This window comes from Callithrix jacchus, chromosome 8 (assembly GCF_049354715.1).
Source record: "Callithrix jacchus isolate 240 chromosome 8, calJac240_pri, whole genome shotgun sequence".
NCBI classification, from domain to species: domain Eukaryota; kingdom Metazoa; phylum Chordata; class Mammalia; order Primates; family Cebidae; genus Callithrix; species Callithrix jacchus.
The window spans coordinates 112,262,880-112,274,709 of record NC_133509.1 but is presented as its reverse complement, the minus strand read 5'-3'; the positions used below and the strand labels follow the sequence as shown (position 1 = coordinate 112,274,709).

The window sequence follows — 11,830 nt, the reverse complement described above, 5'->3', positions numbered from 1 at the left end:
GGTTTTTCCATGTTGGTCAGGCTGGCCTTGAACTCCTGACCTCAAGTGATCCACCTGTCTCAGCCTCCCAAAGCGCTGGGATTATAGGCATGAGCCACTGCGCCCAGCCAGGGGTGGAACATTTAACGACGGTACCATTCTAGCCCTGGGAACTCAGCCAGTCACTAGATGCTTTCCTGCTTCTATCTGTTATCACCCTGGATCTTGTCTGATTCAGGCAGGCTTTTGGGTGTATTTCTCTTCATTGCCCTTAGGTCCCATGGGCCAGGCCTGCCACAGGGTAGGCAAGCGGCTGACTGACTTCCTCTACTGGTCCAGGCACAGGGGATTCCAGCTAGGGACAGTGTTCATCTTCTGGGACCCAGCTCAGTCTTAGACAAACAAGGTAGAGCCCTGGCCTTCAGTTTAATTCAGGCCAGATTTCAGTGTGGGCATTCTTTGGAATCAGACACAACAAAAGGGGATGAGAAAACACACTCAGGCTTCCCTGTGGTCCTATGGTAAGCATGCCAGGCATTTTAATCCACATTCTCATCTCAGCTTCACGACCGCCCGCCGTCACATAGATAGCAGGTAATATTTCTGTCCACCCTGCTTCCAGCATCTCCCTACCCCACCCCACATGCATTTGACAGATGAGGGGACTGAGGTGGAACTGGGTTCAGCAGGAAGGCAGATCCAGGGCTAGACTTTGAGTCTCCCGTCTTCTCAATGAAGATTCACTTGTTTCCAGGCCTCTTCAGTCCACCCAGCTTCTGCCCCTGTGCCCCTGTGCTAATGGGGCAGGATTTGGGAGCTAGGCCCTCAGCTCGGTGGGTGTATCTGGCTGCCGGCAGGGGTGAGACAGCTGGAAGGCCTCCAAGGCCAGCAGCCTCTTGTTGATACAGCTGATGGTGGGGTAGGGTGTGAAATCCACCTTGAATCTGTAGTAGAGAAACACCCGCTAAGCCAAGCTTTTCAGGGACACAGGGAGACTGCCCTGGGGGCAGTGAGGGAGCAGAGAGGCAAGGCAGGATGAGGTCCCAGGAGCTGTCCAGAGAAGGACAGTGGGGCAGTCCTTACTCATAGAGGATGGGTAGATCTTGTGCAGTATCATTTAGCATCTGTTACCTACTGTTCCTATTTCTTTTTTTCTTTTTTTTTTTTTGAGACAGAGTCTTGCTCTGTCGCCCAGGCTGGAGTGCAGTGGCACGATCTCAGCTCACTGCAACCTCTGCCTCCCAGGTTCAAGTGATTCTCCTGCCTCAGCCTCCTGAGTACCTGGGATTATAGGTAAGTGCCACCACGCCCAGCTACTTTTTTTTTTTGGTATTTTTAGTAGAGGTGGGATTTCACCGTGTTAGCCAGGATCATCTTGATCTCCTGACCTTGTGATCTGCCCACTTCGGCCTCCCAAAGTGCTGGGATTACAGGCGTGAGCGACAGCGCCCGGCCCTGCTGTTCCTATTTCTTTGAGAACCTACTATGTGTAAGGCCTCATGCTAGGCATTTATATATATAGTCTTTCTTCCCCCATTAGAGATAGGGATATGGAAACTTCATGGGGGGCAGGGAATGTGCCATATGTTTCCATATCCCTAATGCCTAGCAAGATGCTTTCCAGATAGGGCTCATTGGAATTAAACTGAAGGCCAGGGCTCTACCTTGTTTGTCTAAGACTGAGCTGGGTTCCATTCATGCCCTATTGAAGGGTTGACGGAGGGAAGCAGAGGTAGAGGTTGCTGCTGGGCACGGACACATCACATCTGAGGACGTCAGGCTCTTGGGGGTCTACCACGTGAGCCAGCTCATCCCAGGAGCAGGAGCTATCTATACAGGATCATCTGGGCTACAGTGGGTGTGGTAGGAACACTGCCCCAATTTCTTTTGCCCTCTTCCAGGCCAAAGTGGCTGAGTGGCCTGGCATGGTGGGCTCCTTGGCTGGTTGGGGAAGAGTCTGAATGAGATGCTACTTCACCAGCTGAGTGGGGGCCTGACTGTGGGCAGAGCCAGAAGAAGGGAGGGTGGCGGGGCTCTCTTACCTCTCAGCATTTGCCACCTGAGGCACCAAGCACAGATCGGCCATGGTCACCTGAAAGAGGGTCAGGTGGGTTCTCATCTGGGTGAGTACTCCAGACTCACTGGCTAGACTGGGTGTGTCCACTGTGACTCTACGGGGGTGCCAAAAATCTGCTTCGGCTCTTTCACCCATCCTGCCCCCATTCTTGTCTGCCACAGGCCTGCCTGGGTGTTTCCCAGAGCTGAAATGCCCTCCCAGGCCATGCCCCAGTTGCCCAGATGACCAACTCTGTGGGTTGAGAAGGCCAGAAAAGATGGATTGCCTTCATTGCACAGACATCATCTATCACAATCCCTCCACTGATGCCTGGCCTGCCTCATCCTCTCACAGCGCAGTCTTCTACCTTGAATAACTGCCTCTTGAGATGGTTTAGTAGGAGTGAGCTGAGGAGTGCCCCACAGCACAGAGCTCCCCCTGCAGAAAGCTCCCCGCTCAGGAAGCTCTGCCTCAGGGTGGGGGAGACAGCTAAGTCCCAGTGGAAGACAGTCCCAGCATGAGGGAGGTGGCCCCTGTGCCTGGGCCTGGGGACAGCTTACCTCATCTCCTACACAGTATTTGCCGGCTGTGCTCTGCAGGATCTGCTCCAGGGCTGTGGGGAGGCCACATGAACATCTTATTCTGGGCAGAGGAAGGGGACATGAAGCTTTCTGGGCCTTGGCCTCCATAGTTATGAAATGGGTGCCAATCTGAGTGATGGACTGGGCACAGCTGCTGGAGAGAACGTGGCAGCTGGGTCTGGAGAGAGCTGCTAGGAACGAGCTTCTGTTTCCTAAGGCTCTGCACACCCAGCCACCATTTCCCCCACTTGAGTGGACAAACCCAGCCACTGGCTGTAGTGGCAGCTCTCACTGATGGCTGGCACTGTGCTGGCCTTGGTTTCCCAGCTGGAGTGGGCAGTGAAGCAGAAGTTGGGCCACCCAGCTATGAAGAACTGTGGGTTCAGGGACTGAGGTTCCTGGAAACGCTGGAGGTAAGGTCTGGATACCCACCCAGCCTATCACCTTCCCAATCCTGCTCTCATCCATGGAACTGTCAAGACCAAAGCAACCCAGGGGGCTGGTTCAGATACTCAGGCCCTTATGTGCAAGGGTCAGACCTCTAAGAGGCCACTGAGGTTGGAGGGAGGTAGCCATCCCAGCAGTCACCGTCACAGGCTGCCCCAGCGTGGCAGCTCACAGGCGTGAGGACTCACCGTTAAAGCCAGAAGTGATGGCATTCTGGGCCCAGGTCAGCTTAGTCTCCTCTCTCAAGTCCTTGGAAACCTCTCCCACTTTCTTCAGGATAGACAGGTTCTGTGCAGCCCAAAGAAAATCTGTGATTGCTTAGGCATGAACAGTGGCCAAAAAACAACAACAACAACAAAAAGAAAATCTGTGATTGCTCTGAGCGCTGGCTGGCGGCTGCCGCTTGGCCAAACCCCCGCAGGGAAGTTCACTTCCCATCTGCCCCTGGCTGGACATCTATCCCTTCTCCCCCAGACTACACGAGCTCCTTCCTTCAACCAGGGCCCTGAGGTTGGAGGGAGGTAGCCATCCTAGCAGTCACCTTCCCAGGCTGTCCCAGTGGCCTCTGAAAGCCACGTGATTCCATCAGAGATGTGCATGAATACCTATTCATGCAACACAAGATGTGGCCATGGCTGTGGCAGGTGTGCCCACAACCCGAGGCCTGTTTCCTTCTTTTCTCCCTTGCATGGTCCCTTGTGAGGAGAGGGAGAGTGACCGAGGGTGGGGCTGGGATGAGGGAGGCACACAGGACTGGCTTCCAGAGATTCCCACCCTGGCTCCATCTTGGCACCCCAGAGCCATTTTACCTCTGCCTTATTATAAAATGGAGATGTCTGTTGGCTCCTACATCCTTTGTTAAAATAACAAGATGACATGGGGGTGGGGGCCACAGGTGTGCAGGGATCCTGGCTGAGTCCCCATTCTGCTACCACCTAGGTGTGGGACTCAGCAAAGTCACTCCACCTTTCTGGGGCTATTTCCTCATTCACAAAGTAGGAGTTGGGACAGATGAACTGTTTTTAATACTTGTCTGTTTTAACAGGGAAATTTTCTTTTCTTTTTTTTTTTTTTTGAGACTGAGTCTTACTCTGTTGCTCAGGCTGGAGTGCAGTGGTGCAATCTTGGCTCACTGCAACCTCTGCCGCCTGGGTTCAAGTGATTCTCCTGCCTCAGCCTCCTGAGTAGCTGGGATTATAGATGCACGCCACCACGTTCAGCTAATTTTTGTATTTGTAGTAGAGATGGGGTTTTACCATGTTGGTCAGGCCGGTCTCAAACTCCTGACCTTATGATCCACTGGCCTCAGCCTCCCAAAGTGCTGGGATTACAGGCATGAGCCACAGTGCCCGGCCAACAGTGAAACTTAAAAAATCTGAGCATCCCAGGGTATGATTGAGATAGCACAGATGAAAGGAAAGCCACTCTGGTTAAAGGCAGGGGGCCTGGACAGAAGCCTGCCCAGTCTCTCCCCTGCCACCCTGGCCTTTTCCCCACCTTGAGCACCTGTACATGTGTCCTTGGAAACCTGGAGCTTCTAGAAAGCAGTTGGGGACCCACTGGCTGATTTCTGATTGAGATCTCTGCCCCTTCTTTCACATGGTGCAGGTCAAAGCCCCTAGGAATCCCTGTCTCTCCCTTGACACCTCTGCCCCCACACTGGGCAGCTCTCAGCCAATGTATGAGTGTGTTAGTGTAGGAGTGCATGAGGTGTGCAAGGGTGTGAGTGTACAAGTGCCACACCTGCAGGGGCTGGATGCCACTAGCGATGAGGTCAGAAATCATTCGCACGCTGGCCCTCTTCTTTGGGTCCTGAGGCAGAAGTCGTGGAGTGGGACGCGTCTCCTCTAGGTACTCAATGATGGCCAGCTGTCCAGCGGGGAGCAGTGAGGCTGGGAGAGGGCCCAGGACCCCTGGACCAGAGGGAACAGGGCCAGCAAACCCCTCCTCCTCTTCCAGTACCATCACTATGCTCTTTCCTCTCCTCCTTCTCAGCTCAAGCCCTGTATAGGCTTTTTGGACCTTATCCTGCAGAACTTGGTTCCTCATATGCTTGAGTCTCCTCTTATTTTCCTAACAACCTCCCACCCTCCCCACGAGTCTTGTATTGAACCCCTACTACGTGCTAGGCTTCTTATGGCATGCCCATACACAGGTGAGGAAGAGATTTCAGGCGCTCTCATTCAAGGCACTGCTCTCACGAGGGCCCTCCCCCAGGCCCTGCACTCACTGACTGATGAATGGTGATTCCATCAATCTTCAAGGTTGGCACCTGCTTCATGGGATTCAGTGCCTGGAAGTCCTTAGAGAACTGTGGAGACAAGGCCCTGGTAGGCTGGATGGCCTGGCCTAAGTTGGCCAGAGGAGAACCAAGCAAGCAGGAGAACCCCAGGTCTGCTGCCCAGACCCCTCTCCTTTCCCTAGGAAGGCCCTAGCTCCTAGGCCCAGGATAGTCCGTGGGGGATCCATGCAGTTTCCCAAACCCCAGCAGCTGCTGAGCCACAGGCTTCACCCTAATAGCCTGGCTATGGGCTTTTCCCTGCATCTTACACGGTGGCCACCATGGTGGCTCCTACCCGTCAGCCCTCCAGAGGACCCAGTACGGGGTGGGGACCCACTTGCCATCCACCCTTCAGGGTCAGGGACTGGAGAGCCCAGGCTCTTCCCTGGCCTCCTACTACTGCACAGCTTGATACCTTGTCCCACAAGAGAGAGCCAGCAGCCTCCTGCAGTGACAGTCCACAGGATACAGATTCACTTCTGGGGGGCGGAGCCTCCCCTTCTTCCCCTGCCTGGTGCCTCTTCAAGGCCTCCAATTCCTACATCATGGTCTGGGCACAGCCTTCTTACCTGTTGGCCCCCATCCTTTATGAGATTGACGGGCACCATCTCAAAGTCAATGCCTTTCAAAGCCAGAGCTAGGAGAGACCAAAGATAGCAGAGTCAGGGAACAGCTTCTGGCCATACTCCTAAGGAAAGAGCCCTTCTAGGGTGACATAAGGCCAAAGAGGGGAAGGCGTCACTACACTTCTGGGTGGTCAAGGCTCAGCTTGGCACTATCCCCTTCTCTCCAGCTTTCTTTGTCACTACCTACTCCCTATCCCAGATGCTCAATGCTCTGCCTCTCTCACCCCTGAACTCTCAAAGACCTCACGATATGGACCCCCGCAATGGGGGCTGTCATGCCCCCTGGGTGGTGATAAAGGTGTATGCCCTGCCACCCTGCCACTCTGTGGGCTCCTGGAGGACAGCAAGGGTGTGTCGTGTTTGCCTCTGCCCCCTGCCTCTGCCCTGGGCCTTAAACAGTGATGACCAGTGTCTTGGTTGGAGACATGCAATTACTCCTTCAAGAAGGCATCTAAGGATCAAGGGAAGGAACTCAGGTGACCCAGAGCACACAGACAGCAGCAGTCTTGTTCTGTTGGAGAGGAAGCTCCTCCAATCTATTCTCTCTGTTCTCAGGGCTGTTTACTAGAGATTCCAGACAGGCATGGGGCTCTTTGGTGGCCTCGGAGCATTTGCTGTGACTTCAGTCACCAGATTTCCCCTCCATCCCTTTTGATAATTTCCCCTGGCAAGCTGAGGGTAAAAAAAACTTGGGTGGGTCAACACTAATGGAGCAGACTGCGTGTGTGCATGTGTGTGTGTATTATGCACGCATACTTGGGCATTCGAGTATGGTGATGGCCAATCTCAGGCAAAGGCACAGGCACGAGGGGAGGAGGACCAGACATGTCTTGGTGTAAAGAGCCTGGGCAACACCAGGCTCGTCCTAGCGCTGGGCAGCTCCATGCTGGAGAGTGACAGTGTTTGGGGCCGAGGAAGAAAGGCCAAAGCACGCAGGCCCTACAGACAGCACCTGTATTGCTCCGGCTTCTGGCTGAGCCAGGGCAGAGGCACTGGTGCCCAGGGATGGGTTAATCTTGGGGGAAGTTTCTCCTGGCACCCAGTGCTCTTGCTTACTGATCCCAGCAAATACCAAGTGACTGCGGGATGGAGGAGGGGTCACAGAGGTTGGTTTTGCCTCCACACTCTGGAGGCTAGCTTCTTAGGTTCAAATTTCATCATAGTCATTTGCTGTGTGGCCTTGGGCAAGTAACTTAATGGGCCTCTGGAACCAGACTATGTGGTTCAAATTTCAGTTCTGCCTCTTAGTAGCTGAATGATCTTGGGTAAGTTAATCTTGCCTCAGTTTTTTGTGCCTCAGTTTCCTCCTCTACACAATGGGGACAGTAATAGTACCTCCCTTCTAGGGTTGTCGAGGTTTAAATGGAATCGTGCACACAAAAGCACTCAGCACAGAGCTTTTCCACAGTACAAGCTGCTTTGATTATGACCTTTGCTGAAGGTTGTGTTAAGCCGAGGGAGGGAAGGGTCAAACAAGGACTAGCCACAGGGCCCTTGTTTCTGCTTTTCTAAAGCCTCCGAGGCTGACGCTAACCCATTCTGTTTGCTTTGCCAGTTCAAATAAGATAAGAACTGAAGGAGGCCAGCTGTTTCCCTGCCAGTTACCAGGGGCATCTGGATTTTGTGACCCTGCTTTAAACATGGTTGCCAAGGGGCTTTGGAGAGCAGTGTCAGGAGAAGTATCAGTCCCTAGAGAAAAAACAACCCCCCTCCTCCCACCCTCACCCTGCATGTCCGGGGTGGAGATGACATTCAGGGATGTGGGTTCTAGGAGATGGGGGATGCTGGTTGTGGGGGGTGAGGTCCTTTCTGACAGAGTACCCCTTCCATCCCTGGCCAGCTTTGCACCCGGGCTCCTCCACCCCAGCCCACCCAACTCCAGCACTCAGCCTGGCGGAGGCACAGCTCTTACCAATTCGAACTCTCCATGAGCAGGAGCTTCGGAAATAGGAATAGAGGACAGGCTGAGGAGAGAGAGGATGAAGGTGCGTGTTAACCCATGCTGGGTGGGCTCCAGCTTCAGGAGCCCGCTGGAGAGGAGCCAACGGTTTCTTCCTACCCTGCCAGGCCTCCTCCCTCAGGCCTGCATCTGGGCAACTCAGGCCAGACTCCAGGTTCTTTGACAGTCTTGTGAGGTCCCTTGGCTCCAAAATTGTGCTGGTTTGAGCTCCTGAGGTCCAAGAGGCCCCCAAAGGGGCAGCTAGCCTGCGAGTGCCTTCCTTACCTTGCCAGACTCGGTCATGGTGCGTGGTGACCCTCAGCCTTCCAGGGAATGTCCCCTCTGGCAGAACTTCTGAGCAGGGAAAGGAAACCTACAGGGGTGGATTTCAGGAGCCAATGGGGAAGCTGGACTACCCAGGAGTCGGAGGAACTTTGACTCTGGTCAGAAAGGGCATTTCTGGCCAGGCACAGTGGCTCACGCCTGTAATCCTAGCACTCTGGGAGGCAGAGATGGGGGGATCACTTGAGGTCGGGAGTTTGAAACCAGCCCAACATGGTGAAACGCTGTCTTTACTGAAAATACAAAAAAAAAAAAAAAAAAAAAATTCAGCTGGGCATGGTAGTGGGCACCTGTAATCCCAGCTATTTGGGAGGCTGAGGCAGGAGAATAGCTTGAACCTGGGAGGTGGAGGTTTCAGTAAGCCAAGATCACACCATTGCACTCCAACCTGGATGACACAATAAGACTCCGTCTCAAAAAAAAAAAAAAAAAAAAGGGCATTTATTTCCAACTTGCAGGACGTTTCTTATGCTCCTGCTGGGGTCAGGTTTGGTGTCCTGGGCACAGAGTGGGGCCTGGTTTTGATGCAGTGGTTTGAATGGTAGAGAGGGCTGTGAGCTGGCATCTGGAGCCTGGACCTGGTACAGGAACCAGCTCTGCATGACCTTGGACAAGCCTCTGCCTCCTCTAATCTTTGGCTTGTAAAACAAAGAGTTGCCTTAAACTGATGGCAGGGATTCCTTCTAGCAGTGCAGAAAGACCAGAAATTCTAATTTTTTAATTCTTTGGTGCCTATCTTCTTCAACCCCACCCCTTAGCAGTCCTCCAGGATCTCAGCTGGCTCCATAAAAATAGCTGGCAGATATGCTCACTTACCCCAAAGGTGAGGTCAAAAGCTAGCAGCACACTGGGACCTATCTGGCCCTCAGAATTTCTGTCTGCTCAACACAGTAGTTTAAAATGTTTCAATGGTAATATAGTTGCCAATGTTTTAAAAATCAGGACATTTTGTTCTAGTGTGATAGCTCATGCCTATAATAACAGCACTTTCAGAGGCTGAGACCAGCAAATCACCTGAGGCCAGGAGTTTGAGACCAGCCTAGCCAAGATGGCGAAACTCATCTCTACTGAAAATACAAGAATCAGCCATGCATGGTGGCATGCGCCTGTAGTCCCAGCTACTCAGGAGGCCGAGGCATGAAAATCACTTGAACCCAGGAGGCGGAGGTTACAGTGAGCCAAGATTGTGCTACTACCCCCCAGCCTAGGGGACAGAGCAAGACTCCATCTCAAAATAAATAAAGTTAAAAAAAAAATCATGACATTTTATATACAACATGTTTGTTTTTTTCTTTAAAAATCTGGAGACAGGCTGGGCATGGTGGCTAACACCTATAATTCTAGCACTCTGGGAGGCCGAGATGGGTGGATCACCTGAGGTCAGGAGTTCAACACCAGCCTGGCCACCACGGTGAAACCCTGTCTCTACTAAAAATACCAAAATTAGCCGGGCGTGGTGGCACACAGCTGTAACCCCAGCTACTTGGGAGGCTGAGGCAGGAGAATTGCTCCAACCCAGGAGGCAGTTTATAGTGAGCCAAGATTGCACTACTGTACTATAGCCTGGGTGACCAAGTGAGACTCTACCTCAAAAAAATATAAAAATAAAAAAAGATCTGGAGACAGTAGATTTGGGTTCCTAAATAGCGGCAATTGATGGGAACAGACTGATGGCCCCCATCAGCCAGGGTATGCCCTCTCAGGTCTCTATGGCCCATATCTGACCCATTCTTCTCATTTTTATTACTTTTGGGCTCCTGCGGGCTGTTGGGTATTCGGTCTCTGTTCCAAAGTTTAAGGGCCTCAAAGCTAATTTCTCTGGTACTTCTTGGGTGGCCAGCATTTCAAAGTGGAACCCAGGAAAGACTCGCCAGTGATTAGCACTCATGAATCTTCCCACCAACACATGTGTATCCCTATGGATGGGGGAGAACTTGATAGAATTTCTCAGATCTCGTTTACTACCCCTCTGACTACAGACATTTCACCAAAGCTCCCTCTCCCCTCTGCCACCCCCAGCACATTAAGCTGCTCAGTGAAACTGCTTTCACCATCTCTGTACTACCAACTCAGTCTGCTAGGTGGGCAAGGGTACAAGGGGGAATCTAGGCCCTTCCAAGGTGTTTTCCAAGCCTAGGAGTCCCAGGCTGTCCTGAAGTCACCTTTTGTGGAGAAAGTAAAGATGGTCCTGGCACAGAAAGCAGGTGATGGGCAGAAAGGGTCTTTCAAAGAGGAGGAGTTGGGTGGCCACAACTGGATCTTCCTTATTTGGAGATGCAGCACCCTTTCCTTACCTAGCCAGGCTACAGGGACCCCTGGGGCCAAGGGACGGGGACTGCTAGTGACCACTAGAGAGTGGCAGACATTAATTAGCTCAGAATCCCTGAAAAATGCCTTACCTAATGGCATTCTAATGTTATACCTTTGGATCTGTACTACGAGTGACTGGAGCACGGTAAATGCCGCTGCCCTCCATCACGACCCACAAGCAGGAAACCTGAAATCTCTTAGGCAATTTCTGCTTTCTCTTACCAGTGATAACTGTGTAAACCATCCCGTTCCTTTCTGCACTTGTAGAGCTAAATTTTAAGCCCAAGTATCCATCTCGTCAGCACTCCTGGAAGACTTCTGTTTCCAACTCAAATATGCATTCTGATTACTTTAGCACATTTTATTTTTAAACCATGTCTGACACACGACTTGAGACAGACTCCTAAAATCCCATTTGGAAGAGGAGGACTATACATTATTTACATGACGCAAAGTCCCATCTGATGTGCGACCTTCCTTAGTGCCACAAAACTTTACGGCGCATAAGACCCATCTGGGCCGCTTGTAAAAACATGCAGATTCTCGGGTCCCTTCCACCAGAGATGAACAGAGCGAGCGGGCCCTGGGAAGAGCATGGGAAAGCCGTGAAGCTCCCCAGGTGATTGTCATGACTGCCTCTCCTCCCTCGAGGACTCTTAAAATACAAGCATTACTGGAAGGCCATCTTCTGCTAGGGCCGAGAGAGGAGCATGAAGGGCTGCGAGAAACTGGGAGGCTTGGGACGACATTTGCAAGCCCTAGTGGAGGGGTCTATTACAGGGAGCAGGGAGGGCGGGGCAGCAGTGAAGCGCGACCGGACAGCGACTCCACCCTGCTCAGAACGCCACACCAAGGCCGCCTCCTCTGACCCCACCCTCCCGGGACTACGAGCCCCAGCGGGCAGCGCGCAATGCGCAAGCGCAGAGCGTGCCCGGCGCGGCGCACTGCACGGCGGGAGTCTTTGTCGGCGCCGGGAGGGCGGAGCGGTTCACCTCTGACCCATCCCCCCAGGGTCTCCGGGTGTCTAACCAGCTTCCCTCCACCCAGGTGCGTAACACAGACCTTCCCCGCCTGCATCTGGCACTTCGCGCGACCCCTCCTCCAGGCCGAGAAACTTCGCGCCTGGGACTCTCCGACGACTAAGGTCCAGTGAGACTCGACGAGTTAGGCTCGTGGCTTTCGTCCGGGTAAAGCGAGGAGTTGGACTAGAATGATCCTTCCGGTCGCCTCTGGCTTGCGCAGCCCTCCCGCCATGCCCCGTGCCCTGGG

The 11,830-nt window shown here is 53.0% G+C and overlaps 2 protein-coding genes across 9 annotated transcripts in view; one reads left to right on the top strand and one right to left on the bottom strand.

Moving 5' to 3' along the window:
* Positions 1 to 493: 493 nt before the first annotated feature.
* On the bottom strand, positions 494 to 11,768 carry GSTZ1 (glutathione S-transferase zeta 1). 8 transcript variants are annotated; one of them, XM_009006385.5, is made up of 10 exons: positions 11,624 to 11,768; positions 8,195 to 8,282; positions 7,883 to 7,934; positions 5,914 to 5,981; positions 5,294 to 5,374; positions 4,807 to 4,932; positions 3,252 to 3,351; positions 2,596 to 2,648; positions 2,022 to 2,071; positions 494 to 923 (listed from the first exon to the last, which is right to left on the bottom strand). In XM_009006385.5, the coding sequence occupies exons 2-10, from the start codon at positions 8,210 to 8,212 to the stop codon at positions 797 to 799; spliced, it is 675 nt and encodes a 224-aa protein (XP_009004633.1). In that variant the 5' UTR covers positions 8,213 to 8,282; positions 11,624 to 11,768; the 3' UTR covers positions 494 to 796. The 8 variants fall into 8 exon arrangements, with proteins under 8 accessions (XP_009004633.1, XP_078191643.1, XP_017832738.1 ...); XM_078335517.1 differs by lacking the exon at positions 2,022 to 2,071; XM_017977249.4 differs by lacking the exon at positions 4,807 to 4,932.
* POMT2 (protein O-mannosyltransferase 2) overlaps positions 11,404 to 11,830 on the top strand; it is a 45,706-nt gene continuing 45,279 nt past the window's right edge. The window contains exon 1 of the mRNA XM_035261158.3: positions 11,404 to 11,608. Coding sequence (XP_035117049.1) covers positions 11,472 to 11,608 — 137 coding nt within the window. The 5' untranslated portion in view covers positions 11,404 to 11,471. The remainder of the gene's footprint in view (positions 11,609 to 11,830) is intronic.